The sequence below is a fragment of the Odocoileus virginianus genome, chromosome 1 (genome assembly GCF_023699985.2).
Source record: "Odocoileus virginianus isolate 20LAN1187 ecotype Illinois chromosome 1, Ovbor_1.2, whole genome shotgun sequence".
NCBI lineage: Eukaryota > Metazoa > Chordata > Mammalia > Artiodactyla > Cervidae > Odocoileus > Odocoileus virginianus.
The window spans coordinates 104,241,974-104,258,210 of NC_069674.1; the positions used below are offsets into that span (position 1 = coordinate 104,241,974).

Below are 16,237 nucleotides of genomic sequence, written 5' to 3' on the forward strand. Positions count from 1 at the left end.
GTTGAGCTGTGTCTCAGGTTGCCTAAATGTCCACTGAGAAGCATCAAACATCTATGAACTTCATCTACATTTTTGGGGAGTTTACATTCCAGCTGACTTTTCATTTTTAGATGATTTAATTGTCTGCAAACACATCATCTGTTCTCTAAATTGTCTCTAACTCCAGATCAGGGACGAGCATATCTTCTTAGACTTGAAGGAACTTGTGTTGTGAGGGGATTTGGCTTTGGTCTTTCGGACACATCTATGGTGAACAATAGAATAGGCATATACCTTTTATTTAAACTGGAGAAGGAAATGGCAACCCACTCCAGTATTGTTGCCTGGAGAATTCCATGGACAGAAGAGCCTGGTGGGCTGCTGTTCATGGGGTGGTAAAGAGTCAGACACGACTGAGCGCACGTACACTACGTGGTGAAAGTGGCCACCGTGCCCCCTGCCCCTCTGTTACTCTAGGGTCTGCATATCATGGTTTCCTTTTGATGTGGTTTTTAAAAGATGAATTGAGAATCCTGGTCTTTCTATCTTTCTCTGCTATTAAAAATTATAAACTTAGGTAGAGTTAAAATCGGGCTTCCCAGGTGGCACTAGTGGTGAAGAACCCACTTGCCAATGCAGGAGACATAAGGCATGCAGGCTCAATCCCTGGGTTGGAAAGATCCCTTGGAGGAAGCCATAGCAACCCACTCCAGTATTCTTGCCTGGAGAACCCTATGGACAGTGGAGCCTGGCAGTCTACAGTCCATAGGATCAAAAGGAGTCAGGCATGACTGGAGCGACCTAGCACAGAGGCACGCAGAATTAAAATCATGTTCAGCCTTTGCGCTTGGAAAATTTGTTTTTGGGATAAGAATCAATCAGTGCGTTTATTCAGTAAACCAGGATAGGTAGAATTGGGCTTGATGTAGGCCTGTAGGGGAATGTATTGAGTTGGCTAAAAAGTTTTTTCAGAGTTTTCCGTCACGTCCCCAAAAAACTTCTTGGCCAAGCCAACAGAAGTAAAAGTCCTGAGACTGTCCCTTCACGTAACTGACATGAACTTTCTGAAAATGCCTTCCAGGCTCTCTGGCCTCTGGCCCCCTGAGGTCAGTTTGGGCCCTTTCCTCCCCCAGAAAGGGCTGGAAAATGTGACCAGATGTGAGAATTCGTAGAGGATACATATAAACTGATCACTTGTTTCTGCGAAAAGTGGCCATGTGCCCTCTTTCTCCCTGGGGAGGCCCTGGCTCGTGCCCATCCCACCTTGCCCCCGCCCAGCGCCCAGATGCTCTCTCTGTGGTCTTGGCCGCTGTGAGCTCTCCCCAGGAGGAGGTAGGTGTGGTGCCCCATGACTCGCGGTCACATCACTTGACAAGGGTGTCGGCCGGCCCCTTGGCCGCTGCCCCCCTCCACGGTGCTTACCGGTGTTCTTATGCAGCGGTAGCAGTGCTTCCATAGGACAGAGCTTCTCCCAGTGTCCGGCAGAGGTGATAGTGAGGTTGAGGGTGCAGAGTCGAGGATCAGAGGACAGAGAAGGATGTCCCGTTCAGCTGTCTCTCCATGAATTTCTCCTCTACATCCACTCAGCGATCTGTCTCGGGGCTCACAGATGGGGCAACTGGACCCAGGGACCCCCTGGCTTGCCCTTCAGTGTCACACCTTGTGATGGTGGGTTTGCAGAAGCCATGTCCTAACCCCGAGGTGTTTCCAGGGCTCTGACTGGGCGGGGGGGGGGGGGGGCGGGCATTGATCTCAACTGACTGAAAACCGTGTGATGCTCTTGACACCACCCCCCACCCCCGCCCCTGCTCCTCCACCCGAGGGAGGGGATGAACCCCCGGTGTGCCGTGCAGATCTGATGCCCCCTTTCCTGGGTCGCAGGTCGGACGATCATCTTCACCACCCACCACCTGGACGAGGCTGAGGCGCTGGGTGACCATGTGGCCGTGCTGCAGCGGGGGCGGCTCCGCTGTTCCGGGCCCCCTGCCAGCCTGACCCGGGCCCACTCCCAGGGGCTCCGCCTGACACTCAGCAGGCAGGTGAGACCCTGGTTGCGAATACAGGGAGGTGTGTCCCTCCTCGGTTGGGGGAATGGAGGAGACGAATTGAGACTGTTCATCAGTTACAGTATCTCCATGTTGCAGTCGAGTCGTTCAGCAAATCTTTATTCCAAATTCCAGCAGGGCCTTGCTGGCTCTGGGTCTTGGGGGAGGTGACAAAATAGAGTGTGTGCTTTCTGCACAGGGTCCTTGGGATCTCAGTCTTTGGGGAGGAAACAGGGTGCCCGAGAAAGAGAGAAACTCCACACTGTGGGTGTGGAGTTGGGAGGCAGGGGCAGGGAGGTGGGAGGGCCAGGGATGAGGCTGGAAAGGGAGGTGGTAATTACGTGGAGGCCTTTGTGTACAGAGGCCCTGATGCTAAAATTAATTTTACAGCAGTGAGTGGGGCCTCCCAGATGCTCTCTGTCTGCCAGGAGGAGTCAGGTGGGATTCAGGGCCCCTGATGGGAAACAGGGTTGGCCTGAGTGGCTGGCTGGGCACTGTCATGGCCCCGCATGTTCCCAGGTAATTTTCTGACCCTGATGCTTGGTTCAGAGGCTAAAGCTGTACCATAGAAAGGGTGAAGTCAGAGTTCTCAATGAGAGGCATCCTCATTACCCTGTGTCAGCTGGGGGCGGGCCAGAGCTGCTCTGGGGCTGGGATTCAGGGCTGACGTCTCTAAGTCGCCCCCTACCCCCCAGTCCTGATGGTCTGATCCTTGGTGGCCCCGAGTCCAGGTTCCTATTTGCTTCCTCTCTATTCAGGGTGTCTTGCTGTCCTGGGGTGGTGGTGGTGGCTTTCCTCCATGGGTGGGGGTCCTTGTCTCCCTTTTGGGAAGGCTCTATATCCTGTCGTCCAGTTGCTGGGCTGGAGTGGCTTTCAGGATTCTCCGTAGGCAGCAAGGGTGTCTGTAAGCAGAGACCTCCTAGGGGCCTGTCCCATGTACCTGGGGACCAATTAGTGTTACATCTTGCCTGGCCAGCTTTCCCACTAGATTTAAATTTAAAAAGGAAAAGGCAATGCATCCTGGAAATGCTATTTCTTGATTTTGCTGCTTGGAGTTGAAATTTCAAAATAATTTGCTTAGGGCTAGAGGTGAAACCAGTTGATGTAAATTCGGTATGTTTGGGTTTGCATTCCTTACTGTTTTCTTGCTTTCTTGGGGGGTAGCATTCTGTTCTGGAGGCTGATGACCTGAAGGACACAGCTTGTGCCACGTCTCTGATCCAGAGCTACATCCCACAAGCATCTCTTCGAGGCAGCAGCCGGGGCGAGCTGAGCTACATGATCCCTGAGGGTGCAGACAGAGCCTGCTTCGAAGGGCTCTTCCAGGCCCTCGACCAGAACCTCCACCAGCTGCACCTGACAGGCTACGGGCTCTCAGACACCACCTTAGAAGAGGTACCTGCTGATGAGAGATGCTCGAGCAGGCTTCTCTGGTCCGTGCTTTGCTGCTGTGTGTGGGAGAGGCAGCAGGGAAGGACGTGCTGGGGACCCTGTGCATTTCATTCATTTCCCAGCTCCAATTGGCGGCGGGCATGGCATTTATATGAATTTAATGCACTCGATAGGTGATTGTGGTTCTTTAAGGGGGATAGCATTTTTATATTTGAGAACTTTGATTTCCTTAATCCAGAAGCACTAGCTCTCCAGACAGTTTCAGCAGAAGGAGGCTGGCTGGTCCTGTTTCCTCACCTGGAGGCGTCCTTCTGTTTTCTCTCTGGACCTAGTTCTGCTCAGGAGTCCCAGCCCCGCCTTGGGAAAAGATGGGCAGAAGCTCACACACCGAACGATGCTCCTCCCCTCTCCTCCCCTCCCACTCCCCCTCCTTTCCCGTGCTGGCACCTGCCCCTTGGAGTTTGGATGTGGTTTCTTCTTGGATGCTCCAGGGAGCCAGAGCCAGGCTTTTCCTCCAGGAGGAAGTTGCTAGTTTGTGTACAATGGCCTCAGTGGGGGCCTTGAGGTTGATTGTTAGCTAGATCTGAGTTTTACAAAGCACTGCAGATTTAAAATAAAAGTCAAGCGCTGAAGATTAAAAACGTCTGGAAGGAACCTTGGGCCATCTTTTATGTATTACCCGAGAATAGTGCAGAGTAACACCTGGGACTCTCAGTGGCCGCGAGAATTAAAATACCGAGGCTCCTAGAGTGTTAGAGGCTGAACTTTTGGTTGGTTTTTGGAAGGGATTTGGGGGCTGAAGGCACATGCCGGGGTTAGTGACGCAGGAGGTAAAGCAGCCGTTTGTGTGTAAATCAGTGTGACTCCAGGTGACGGCAGCCACTACAACTTTTCTCTGGAATAAGTGGTCATAAAAGACTGGAAAGCAGTAAAAGATTTGCAGTGCTACAAACAGCTTTTATGCATAGAATGTATTTTATTTTCCCTTGCTAACTTTGTAACTTATTATTCCTGTTTTAAGGTTGAGGCTCCAATAGGCTAATTTTACCCTGAATTGCAGGGCTTATAAATGATAGTGCTGCTTTTGGACCTAGGTTTTCTGAGAGTGCATCAACTTGAATGGGCCATGACCTTGGGGGTGATGCTCTGGCTTCCATGGACCGTCAGCTATCATCTTGTTCTTGTGAATAGAGCAGTTGAGGCCTACAGAGCAACAGGGGACAGCCTGATTCACAACCAGGAAGGATGGATATGAGCTGCTTCCTCAGCCAGAGCTTGGAGTCCTAACCCTCTTGTCAGGGCCGGCTTTCCCTCTGTTGTCCTTCCAGCTGAGACATGGAAGCCACCCCTGTTGAAAGGCAGCTCTGACCCCGCGGTCCTGGCAGCTCTGCCCACCTCCTCTGCCTGCCCGACTGTGGTCCTCTCCGTGACCCCCTCTGACTTGCCATCTTGCGCCTGGATGCTGAGGGTCTTTGTGCCCAGCTGCATTCCAGCTGCATTGGTGCACGCTCGGCCCAGTGGCTGCTGATCAGCGTTTCCTTGAGAGCTTGTTTGGAGGTTCTAGCAGGGGAGCACCGCTACTGGAACACCCTTGACCAAAGCCTGATCCTTCTCTATCAGGGGTGGTCATCCTCTTCACCTGAGCTTGCAGCTTTGGGAGGGATACCCGTGGAGCGGTGAGGAAGGAAGGGGACAGACCCCTAGGCAGCCAGGTCAGCCAAGTCACCCTGGTGATCAGCGGGGTGACAGATGTTGCAACCAGATCACTCTCACGTCCTGATGAGTGTTTCCTAGATGAGAATGTGTCTGGCTTGTGGGGACAGCCTGTCACAGTGGAGGCGATGGGTCTCGGCCCACACCTTTCTCCCTCCAGTACCTGCAGCCTCGGATGAGTCATTCAACTCCTGAGCCTCAGTTTTGTGCTCTTTAAAATGGAATAATTATTCCAGGAATTACCCGTAATAGTTAAATGCCTGGAATGAACCAGGCAAAGCAGTAAAGGTCCTTCTTGCCTTGGAATGTGAGACTGTTGCTGGGGCTTTGGGGTAACAATGGAATTAAACTGCGTGTGTGCTCCAGGAAAAGGCACCTCTTGTCCAGTGCTTCTGGCTGTCGCCCGTACTGCCTGTGTGGATGCAGCAGACGGGGCATTTCCCAGACCCCCTCCCACGGTGCCTGAGTCAGGGTGGGTCGGGGTTCTCTGTGGACCTGGGTGGATGGCCTGGGCAGCTGCTTGGAGACCCGGCTGGTCTGGGCTGTGGTGATGCCACACACGCTACTGGGCACTGTCCTCTGAAGTCTAGGTGACCAGTCTGAGTCATCCCGGAATCTAGTCACTAGTTACTAGGAAGCTCATGATCCGTACCGTTAGGAGCCTCCATGTGGTGTGAATCACAGCTTCTCTGCACATGGAGAGGAGGTGCCTTCGGGCGTTGTTTCGCCAGCCTAGGTCACTTGAGGAAGAAGACGAGTTTCTTTTGAACTGTAAGAAGAGGGGATTGCCAATCACGTGCAGACGTGTTATGCGGTGTCTCTCTGGAGTTGTCTGTGTCTCTGGGTATTTCTTGGTGTATGGTGCCTGGTGTGGACAGATGGACACGTGTCCTGCGCTCGCTGGACTCAGCTAGGGCTGCTTAGCCTGAGGGGGCATGGCTCAGCCTTTCGGACCAAACACACTCACCAGTAACGACGAGTGTTCACGCTTCTCTTGTGTGTGCTCACTTATTTACAACTAAACCCACAGCTGGAGCAAGTGATTTTTCGTATAAGTGGCATCTTACTCTGCTGCCAGTGAAGTAGGGACCCTCAGGAATCCCGTGATACTTGTTGTGAGGTGGAGGGAGGTGTTGGGGAGGGATCGGCCTGACCATTTTATGGCTTTAAGCATTGCAGGGAACGTGGTGAGGAGGGTCTTTAAGTTCTGGGCAGATGCTTAGCTTTTAAATGTTTCGTTAATCAGTGTGCTTCCTGCAACCAGTCAGTACTGTCTCGAGGCAGCATGGACGTCCAAGGAGAGGCTTATTGAGAACTGTGCTTTATGTAAATCAGATCCTTCAGTATTCTTAGTAACTGCCCCCCTCTCTCCTTCCTTCCGTCCCTCCTTCCCTTCCTTCCTCCTCCCCTTTGCTCCCTCTCTCCTCTCTCTCCCTTTCCCCAGTCGTTTCCTTCTTTTCTTTCACATGATGGTTGTGGTCGCACGTTCCAGCCCTGCCCTGAACTGCAGCAAGGAGAGATGGCCGCCCTGCTATTTTCCTGTGTGTGTGTGTCACTTAGGTCGTCTGCCAGGTCTTTTTAAGCCACTCGCCTCCTTCATAAGCATTATTCTTATTGCATGCTGCATTGCTTTAGTCGTGTCCGACTCTTTGCGACCCCAGGGACTGTAGCCCGCCAGTCTCCTCTGTGCATGGAATTTTCCAGGCCAGTATACTGGAGTGGGTTGCCATGTTGTCCTCCGGGGGATCTTCCCGACCCAGGGATTGAACCTGAGTCTCTTAACGTCTACCTGCATTGGCAGGCAGTTCTTTACCACTAATATTACCTGAGAAGCCCCTTATTTTGGTAAAAGCTAGAAAAATTGATGGAAAATTGACTTGAAGTGCAACAGAAAGCTGCGGCCTGCTGAAGCAGGGGCAACAGTGAAGTGACCTCTGTCAAACTGTTGACCGTGGCTGCTCTGGCTGCCCTAGGACACGTGTGGTGACGCCTTAAATGGTAGGGATTCTTATCCGCTGACAGGGTTCGTCTCAGGGTAGAAATGGAGGTTTCTGCATGCTGCCCTCATTTCTGGGTCGTGATGACCTGCCTCAGGGAGCCCGGGTCTGGCTGCCTCGTGGGATGGCCCTCGAGGTTTTGGCAGAGTTCTGGGTGGCCTAGTCCAGGTGCTGGACATAGAGCCCATGGGTTGTGGTCCTGCCTTCAGGCTGTTGGCATGTCTGCCCCCTTGGCTCCGTGGCTCCCCTGGAAATTGGGTGCCCCGAGGAGCAGGGAGCGGGGCTGATGGAGGGGACCCCAGCGTAGGCCTGGTGCGGTGTGACTGGGGCCTGTGTGGATGTCTGGGCGTCCCTCAGGCTGGCCATGCGGCAGGTGGCCACAACTGCACCCTGGGACCCCTCTCCCTGGATGGGCCAGCCCTGGGACCTCCACCCCAGCGTGTGGGAGTGTCCCTTCTCCTGCTGGGCCCTTTCATTCGCCAGCCTCCTGGCTCAGCCTCCCCTGGGCCCCCTCTCGTGGTTTCTCACTGATTTCTGACCACACCCAACTCACCCCCGTCTCTTTCCTCTCTCCTCCGTGGAGACCTTCAGCCTGTTAGGAACTTGCCCAGAATTTAATTTATTTCTTTTTTTTTCCCATTTATTTTTATTAGTTGGAGGCTAATTACTTTACAATATTGTAGTGGTTTTTGCCATACATTGACATGAATTAGCCATGGGTTTACATGTGTTTCCCATCCCGATCCCCCCTCCCACCTCCCTCCCCACCCCATCCCTCTGGGTCTTCCCAGTGCACCAGCCCCGAACACTTGTCTCATGCATCCGACCTGGGCTGGTGATCTGTTTCACCCTAGATAATATACACGTTTCGATGCTGTTCTCTCAAAACATCCCACCCTCGCCTTCTCCCACAGAGTCCAAAAGTCTGTTCTGTACATCTGTGTCTCTTTTTCTGTTTTGCTTATAGGGTTATCGTTACCATCTTTCTAAATTCCATATATATGCATTAGAATACTATATTGGTCTTTATCTTTCTGGCTTACTTCACTCTGTATAATGGGCTCCAGTTTCATCCATCTCATTAGAACTGATTCAAATGAATTCTTTTTAATGGCTGAGTGATATTCTATGGTGTATATGTACCACAGCTTCCTTATCCATTCGTCTGCTGATGGGCATCTAGGTTGCTTCCATGCCCTGGCTATTATAAACAGTGCTGAGATGAACATTGGGGTTCACGTGTCTCTTTCAGATCTGGTTTCCTCGGTGTGTGTGCCCAGAAGTGGGATTGCTGGGTCATATGGCAAACTCTCACTGTTTGCAGATGACATGATCCTCTACAGAGAAAACCCTAAAGACTCTACCAGAAAATTACTAGAGCTAATCAATGAATATAGTAAAGTTGCAGGATATAAAATTAACACACAGAATTTAATTTATTTTTTATTTTCCTTTATATAATTTGCATTTATTTATTTACTTTTGGCCAAAGGGCAAGTGGGACCTTAATTCCCCAGCAGGGACTGAACCTGTGCTCGCTTCAGTGGAAGTTCAGATTCCTAACCACTGGATGGTGAGGGACTTCCCTTGCCCAGAATTTTAAATTAGGTTTGAAATCTCATTGCATATATATATATGTATGTGTATATAAAAGAATCAGGAGCTACCCAATTAATGCTATTTATCTCAAGCAGTATCCATTTCCCCCATAACCATTATCTTTATGGCTGCTTAATTTCTAACACAAAGAAGTTCCATCATGCAGCCTCTCACTTCTGCCTTGTAGGCACTTAAATCGTTTGCAGTATTTCCATACTGTCAATAAGATGATGCAGATGTCGGTGAACAGGATGTGGGGGGTGTTCTGCTGTCCTCGCCTTAGATTCAGAAGTGTGATTTCTGGGACAAAGGTATGAACCTTCAGACCTGTAATCTTGACAGGTAGCTACTTCCCAAAGTGATTGCACCTGTTTGTAACCCCAGCGTTTTCCCCCTGGTAACCTCTTCCCCTAGTCCCTGAGTTGTCCCCTGTCCCACTGGGGAGGAGGGAGTGTGGGCTCCGGGGAGTGAGCCGGCTCTTGTGTTGTACCTGCTGCCACGGGGAAGCCCGTCCTGCATCCTAGGCTGGACCTCCATGTTTCTCATTGCTAAAAGAGACAAATCTTCCCTTTCACATGCAGTTTTCAATTGGATCGAGTAATATAATAATGCTGAGTACAGGCTACAGATAGCAAGAAAACAAACAAAGGTGAAGACTTACAATATTACTTTTCTTGCCACTTATTTCCAGAGTACCTGTGCAGTGATTTATTCGGAAATTAAACATTTTTTAATATTTTTAATGTCATGATCATTGTTTCATCATAGCATGACTTCTAAAAATACTGTACTCCTTAAATATTTCTTTCTGTTTAGTATCTGCCTTTCTTCTCCAAAATAATTTTACTTTACCCGTCCATGTTCTTTTTGAACACTTCTTTGTTTTTGTTGAGCTATAGTTGATGTAAATGTTGTGTTAGTTTCTGATGTACAGCAAAAGTCATTCAGTTATATATATATATCAGGCTATTTTCCATTATAGTTTATCACAAGGTAGTGAATATCGTCCCTTTTGGGCATTTAAAAATCTTCCTTCCCTTTACTCTCTTTTTTAAAAGCATATTGCTTAAATTGCATGCCGTAAAATCCACTCTCAAACACTGTGACCGTTGCAGAGGGTCACGGGCCTCCAGCGCACTGGACCCACAGAGGCCTCCAGGCTCTGCTCCTTGAAGGAGTCATTCTGCCCCGCACCTGCCTCCCCGTGAACTGCCCTTTGTCTTCCAGGGTCCCCCTCCTCCCACCGCACATCCTGTTCATCCTCCCCACACAAGCCCAGTGAGGAGTCACAGAACCGGCTACTCAATTACTTTGAAAGTCTCATCTGCTCCTCCAGTTCCTTGCAGTAATTTCCACCCGCTACGTTTAGCACACGCTTTGTGTGTAATAGGTACCAAATAAATATTGACTGATACAGTCTCATCTCCTCTCTCTGTCACACACACAGATGCTAAACGAGAAAGTATCTGTTGTTAGGGGCAGCCAACATTTCATATACCTCAGATAGGGGATTTAGTGAAATATAGTTTTATAGTATATTTGGATCTATTTAAGAAAGCTTTCTTAAATTGAAAAGAGATTAAGCACCTTAAAAAATGCTTTTGTTTGGTATTGTCTATAAAATACCCATCTCCACCAATTTTGTGTCTTTATACTTGGCGAGTATTGACTTTGCTGTCTTGTGTCTGTGCTCGATTACGGTTAGCGGGACTGTAACCGCACCCCAGGACGTTCTCTTTTGTTTGCCTGCATTCTGCCTGACGACTTCCTCGTGGGCGAGGAGGGGCTGCCAGCAGCACACCAGCCTCTGCAGCTGGAGCCCAGGCTTCGCTTGAGCTGTGATCATGTCCTTGTAAGTCATGGTCCCTAAACAGGCCCCAGGCCAGTGAGACTGGGATGTGGAATTTGATTGTGGTCATCACTGTCTTTATTTTGGCATTTACATACCCATCCCTCCATTGATGCTTTCAAATTGTGATCCTGGAGAAGACTCTTGAGAGTCCCTTGGACTGTAAGGAGATCAAACCAGTCAATTCTAAAGGAAATCAACCCTGAATACTCATTGGAAGGACTGATGCTGAAGCTGAAGCTCCAATACCTTGGCCACCTGATGCGAAGAGCCAACTCATTAGAAAAGACCCTGATGCTGGGAAAGATTGAAGGCAGGAGGAGAAGGGAACAAAAGAGGACGAGATGATAGGATGGCATCACCAACTCAATGGGCATGAGTTTGAGCAAGCTCCGGAAGTTGGTTGGTGATGGACAGGGAAGCCTGGTGTGCTGCAGTTCACGGGGTCACAAAGAGTCAGACACAACTGAGCGATTGAACAATGTCTCCAGTGTAAGGGATAGTGCTTACTGTGTGTAGGGCTGTGGGCCAGGAGAGCGGGAGTCCTTAACCTGCAGATGCAGTCTGTTTATAGCCATCTCTGAGGTGAAGACAGAATCTACTGACATAATGCACATAGGATGAATGTGAGTAGCATGGTGTTGAACAGACTAGTTTTTGGAGCAGATTTTGTTCACAGCAGTGGAGCCGAAGGTACCAAGGTTTCCCATACATCCTCTATACCACCCCCTCCCCACCCGCCCAACAGCATGTCCCTCCATGATTAGTGTCCTAGGGCAGTTTTAATAAACCTAAAGCTTCTAGTAGTATTTTAGGAAGGTCAGACTACCCATGTGAGATGGACAGTTTCTTTCCCCCGAGCCTGCCGAGTTCCTCTAGGAGGGTTTCCTTTGTCTCTCTGTTAAGAGGGCCCCGAGTGTCATTCCCTCGGGTGCCTGAGCTCAGATGCCTTCTTCTTACACAGCATTAAGAGGATGAAAAGATCAAGTCCAGAGTGGGAACAAGGACCTGACATTCATGTTCTAGTTATTTATTTTTACTCTTTGAGAACAACTTCTAAGAACAAAGAACCCCCAGGCAGTCTTCACCCATCATGTTTCAGTCATCCCACCCTTGTCCTTCAGAGCAAAAGGATCTGATTCATAAACGTGAGTTTTCACTCAGCTCACTGCCCATCTCTGGAGCAGCCATCAAGCAACAAGGATTCCTGTTTCCTTGACTTGGTGATCTGGACGTTCCTGCAGATGGTAGAGCCCTCGCTTTGCGCACCCCCTCACTGTGGGCTCCTCCTGTTCACATTCTGGCTGGAGAGTCACAGGAGTGGTGCCTTGTCTCTTTGCTCCTCACTGCTGGGTGCTAGGGGTCCATCCATCACACTGTGACCAGAACTTTGATCGTCCAGGTCACGCAGTGTCTGCCAGGCGTTTCCCCTGGAAGCTGTTTCCTTTTTCTATCATTATTGCTTATTTTTTGAGGATGTGCCTTGAGGTTCTTCAAATTCCCATTCTTTCTTCACTCCACTTTCCCCACTGGTTTTAGCCCTTTTCCGTGTTCCTTGTGGCTGAGACATCTGCCACGGGGACAATTTCCTAACCCCAGCGTGGATTCTACATTTTTAAATTGACATTAGCATAAGGAAGCACTTTATCTTCACCCTGTCTCTTGATATCCATAGTGACGCATGGCTTCCTATTTTGTTCAGTGAGCTACAATTCACTGTTGTAATTATTTACTTGGAATTCACATCAGATTTAGCCAGTGGACCCCACTAGGCTGACCCGTGTCTTCTAACACGTTCCCCCATCTTTGAGCTCCAGATCCTATTGTAATTCCGAGGAGCTAGAATCATCCTGTCTCCCAGGAGCCTGGCTGCTGGATGCAGTCATGGTCGTGAGGGGGCTGCTGCCTCGGATCCCTTCGTGGTGGGGTTTCAGGCTCCGTGCTCACTCCATCTCTCAATATATACTGAGAATCACTTGGAACCTCCAGAGCCGTTGTATCCCTGGAACCCTGGAGCAGGTGACGCCTTCGTGGAAGCAGAGATCGCAGCGATGAGCTCTGAAGACAGAGGGAGGGGCTGCGAGCCAAACAGTCCACTAGGAGCTGAAAAAGTCAGCAGAGGGCCTCCTCCCTCAGCACCTGCCGAGGCAACCCAGCCCAGCAACATCCTGACCTCAGTCCTCGGATCCGTTTCAGATTCTGACCTTCAGGAACATAAGGTGGAAGATGTGCGTTGTCATAAGCCCCGTGTTTGTGACAATTTGTTATATCAGCAATTGTGAACGCATTCAAGTTCTTTAAAATAATAGAAGTCCTCCTGTGTGCACGTGTGACCTGGCAGGGGGCAGCCCTGCCCAGAATCCCATGCCTGGAGAGGATTGGCCAGTGACTGTCTTATTCTTTATCATTTAAACCATCTCCTGATTTTATCTTCCATTTCTTAAAAAAAAAAAATCTCTGTGGGGAGGCTGAAAGACGCAGCTTATGTTACATTGGCCAAAGTTTGGAAAGTCTTCCTCTGCTCACATTCCTGCCGTGATGCCGCCGTTGTCTCACAGAGCTTGGTCAGTTTCATGAGTTTCTGCAGCGTCCAGGCAGAAGGCGTCTTGCACTGGCTGTCTCCAGGGTGCAGTCCATCAAGCTGGCACTTTCAGTGCAGGTCAAGTCTGGGGTCTAACCGTGCTTGACGAGGGCGCAGGCTTAGCCCTGCGGTCTGAGGACTGATGGCCCGGTTGACACAGGTGATCTGGGACCATTATGGAAATTAGATCCTGCAGCTCTTCTCAGTTACCAAAACACAAATCCCGGAATGAAGACTCTCTAACATCTGACCTTCTGTTCCTTTAGAGGTGCCATAGGCTTTGTACTTAAATCCATAGTTTTGTTAAATTGTCAATTGTTTTCACAGTGTTTAGTGTCCCTGATGTCTAATTTGGTCATTTCTTTCTTCTCAGTTTTATTGACATATAACATTGTATTAGTTTAAAGAGCACAACATTAAATGATTTGATTTATGTATATATTGGGAAATGATCACCATTATAAATTTAGTTATATCCATCACCTTACATAATTGTGTATTTTATTTTGTTATGAGAAATGAAAGAAATTATTCTCTCATCTACTTTCAAATGTACAATGCAGTATTGTTAAGTGCAGTCACCCTGCGGTACTTTATTGCCCCAGGATGCTGAGACTAGTCCATATGGTGCCGAGTTCTGTGTTGTGCTCATCTGTCTGGTGGTCTGTGAGCTTCTGAGAGCAGGGCCTCTGCCTTTATTCTGTTTTCTCCTCCCAAGTACACAGGTGCGCATACACACACACTGCCTTGCTAGGAAAGGAGAAAGAGGGAAACTTAAAAGAGCAGATGAAGATGATTATCAAGACTCCTTTTTGTTATCAAGGTATGTTTTGTATAATTCACAATTACATTTTAAAATCCAATGACAGTTCCCACTAACATGAGGTACAGAGGAAGTCTTTGCTCAGTGAATGAGTCTTGAGCTGCACTACTTCTGCTGTTTATAATCTCATTCTTGGTAAATGCACCAGGTGAATGCTGGTTTCACTGGCCTCGGCGCGCTCCTCTTAGGGGGATGGCCGTGTTGATCTCATTGGGTCAACTTAATAATTAAATTATGTGACACGTGGCAGGCATCCAGCTGTCCTTATTCCTCCTCCCATCACTCTTGGGGTCAGATATCACAAGCTTCCCATGTGGCTGGCATTGCCTTCCCAGCTTTACATGCAAATGCATTCACTCTTAACAACACTTCTGTTTTTTGTATCTTATTATTAATGCCATTTATTAGATGAGCAGCGAAGCTGGGGTGGTGAATCCTTCTCCAGGGTGACATGTGGCACAGCGTTGCTCTTCTCTTATTATTAAGTTGTTGTTCCCACCTGTAGTAATTGTGAGGTCTGCAGCTTTTCCTTGGGGTCTTACTGGGAATCAGCAAGGGGTTATCTTACCAATAAAAGCAACCTCATCAGATCAAAAGTAATGAATGACACCTCATGGCTCATCATCAATTCGGAGGACTCAGAATCCTCTCAGCAGGAGTCTGCCCAAACTAATTCATCATATGTACTGAGAAGGCCGGTCTCTCCCCCCTTGCCAGCTGCTTCTCCCCTGGCGCCCTCTCCCCATCTTCTCCTAGGGGCCACGGACTCCTAGGAAGGCCTAGAGTCAGTCAGTCCCTCTGTGCTCGGTCCCCAAAATAAACTCAGGATGGAAGTGCTGTTTGCAGAGTCTGCTGGAGGCGGGGGGGACTTGGAGTCACAGCGGGAACCCAGCTGGTGGGGAGGCTGCAGCGGGGCTGATGTCAGGACCCCAGGGCTTTGCAGCCATGGGCAGGGGTGAGGGGGCGTGTGTGTGTGGTGATGCCGCCGGGGGAGGGCAGCCCTGGGCCGTGCCTGGCTCAGCGATGGTCCCCGGGAGGGGCTGAGGCATGAGTGAGGAAACCCGCTGCCTGCTCCCAGGCCTGTGGCTGTCATGCACTGAGTTACTGTCACTCCGCCCCCTGGATGTGTGAGTCCTCTGTCTGCAGCGCAGGGCTGACCAGACCTCAGCTGGGCGTGGAGCCCCTGCCTCAGACCCCAGCGCCTCTGCCCTCTGCAGATTGCCTCTCCCCTCACCCGCGAGGGTTCGCATCAGGGACACCTCCCTCCTCTGCGCGCGGCCTGTCCCCTCCCCCCAGCAGTCACCCACAGGCGCCTGTCCTCGCATCTCCCTGCCTCCAGCACGTGCTTTTGCACCTCGCTCGTACTGATTTTGGGCCTAGTCCTTGGATTTAAAATTTTTTTTATTGAAATATAGTTGATCTTCAATGTTGTGTTAGCGTTAGGTGTACAGCAGAGTGATTCCGTTTCGTATGTATAGTAGTGTTAGTCACTCAGCTGTGTCCTGCTCTTTGTGATCCCATGGACTGTATCCCGCCAGGTTCCTCTGATAAGCATTCTCCAGGCAAATACACTAGAGTGGGTTGCCATGCCCTCCTCCAGGGGATCTTCCCAACACAGGGATCCAACCCAAGTCTCCTGCATCGCAGGCAGATTCTTTACTGTCTGAGCCACCAGGGAAACCCATGAGTGTTGGAGTGGGTAGTCTGTTCCTTCTCCAGGGGATCTCCCTGACCCGTGAGTCAGACCGGGCTCTCCTACACTGCAGGCAGATTCTTTACCAGCTGAGCTACCGGGGAACCCATGTCTATACATACATATGTATGTATATATGAATACATACATATATTCCTTTTCAGATTGTTTTCCCTTATAGGTTATTACACGATGTTCAGTATAGTTCCTTGTGCTAGATAGTAGGTCTTTGTTGGTTATCTAGTTCTTTTATAGTAGTGTGTATATAAGTTCATTCCAAACTCCTAGTTTATCCCTCCCTCCTTCCCTGTTTGGTCACCGTAGCTCTGTTTCCTATGTCTGTGAGTCTTTCTCTTTTGTAAATAAGGTCATCTGTGTCATATTTTAGATAGCACATATGAGCAATGTTTATGATGTTTTTCTTTTTTCTGCCTTTCTTCACTTAATATGATCATCTCTGTGTCCATCCATGTTGCTGCAAATGGCATTATTTCACTATTTTTATGGCTGAGTAATATTACATTGTATATACGCACCACGTTGTCCTTATCCATTCCTCTGTTGAT

At 49.5% G+C, this 16,237-nt stretch overlaps 1 protein-coding gene across 1 annotated transcript in view; it reads left to right on the forward strand.

The window, feature by feature from the left end:
* Window positions 1-16,237, forward strand: part of ABCA13 (ATP binding cassette subfamily A member 13) — a 335,379-nt gene that overhangs the window by 136,326 nt on the left and 182,816 nt on the right. The window contains exons 37-38 of the mRNA XM_070477641.1: window positions 1,861-2,018; window positions 3,189-3,419. Of these exons, the coding sequence (XP_070333742.1) occupies window positions 1,861-2,018; window positions 3,189-3,419 (389 nt within the window). The remainder of the gene's footprint in view (window positions 1-1,860; window positions 2,019-3,188; window positions 3,420-16,237) is intronic.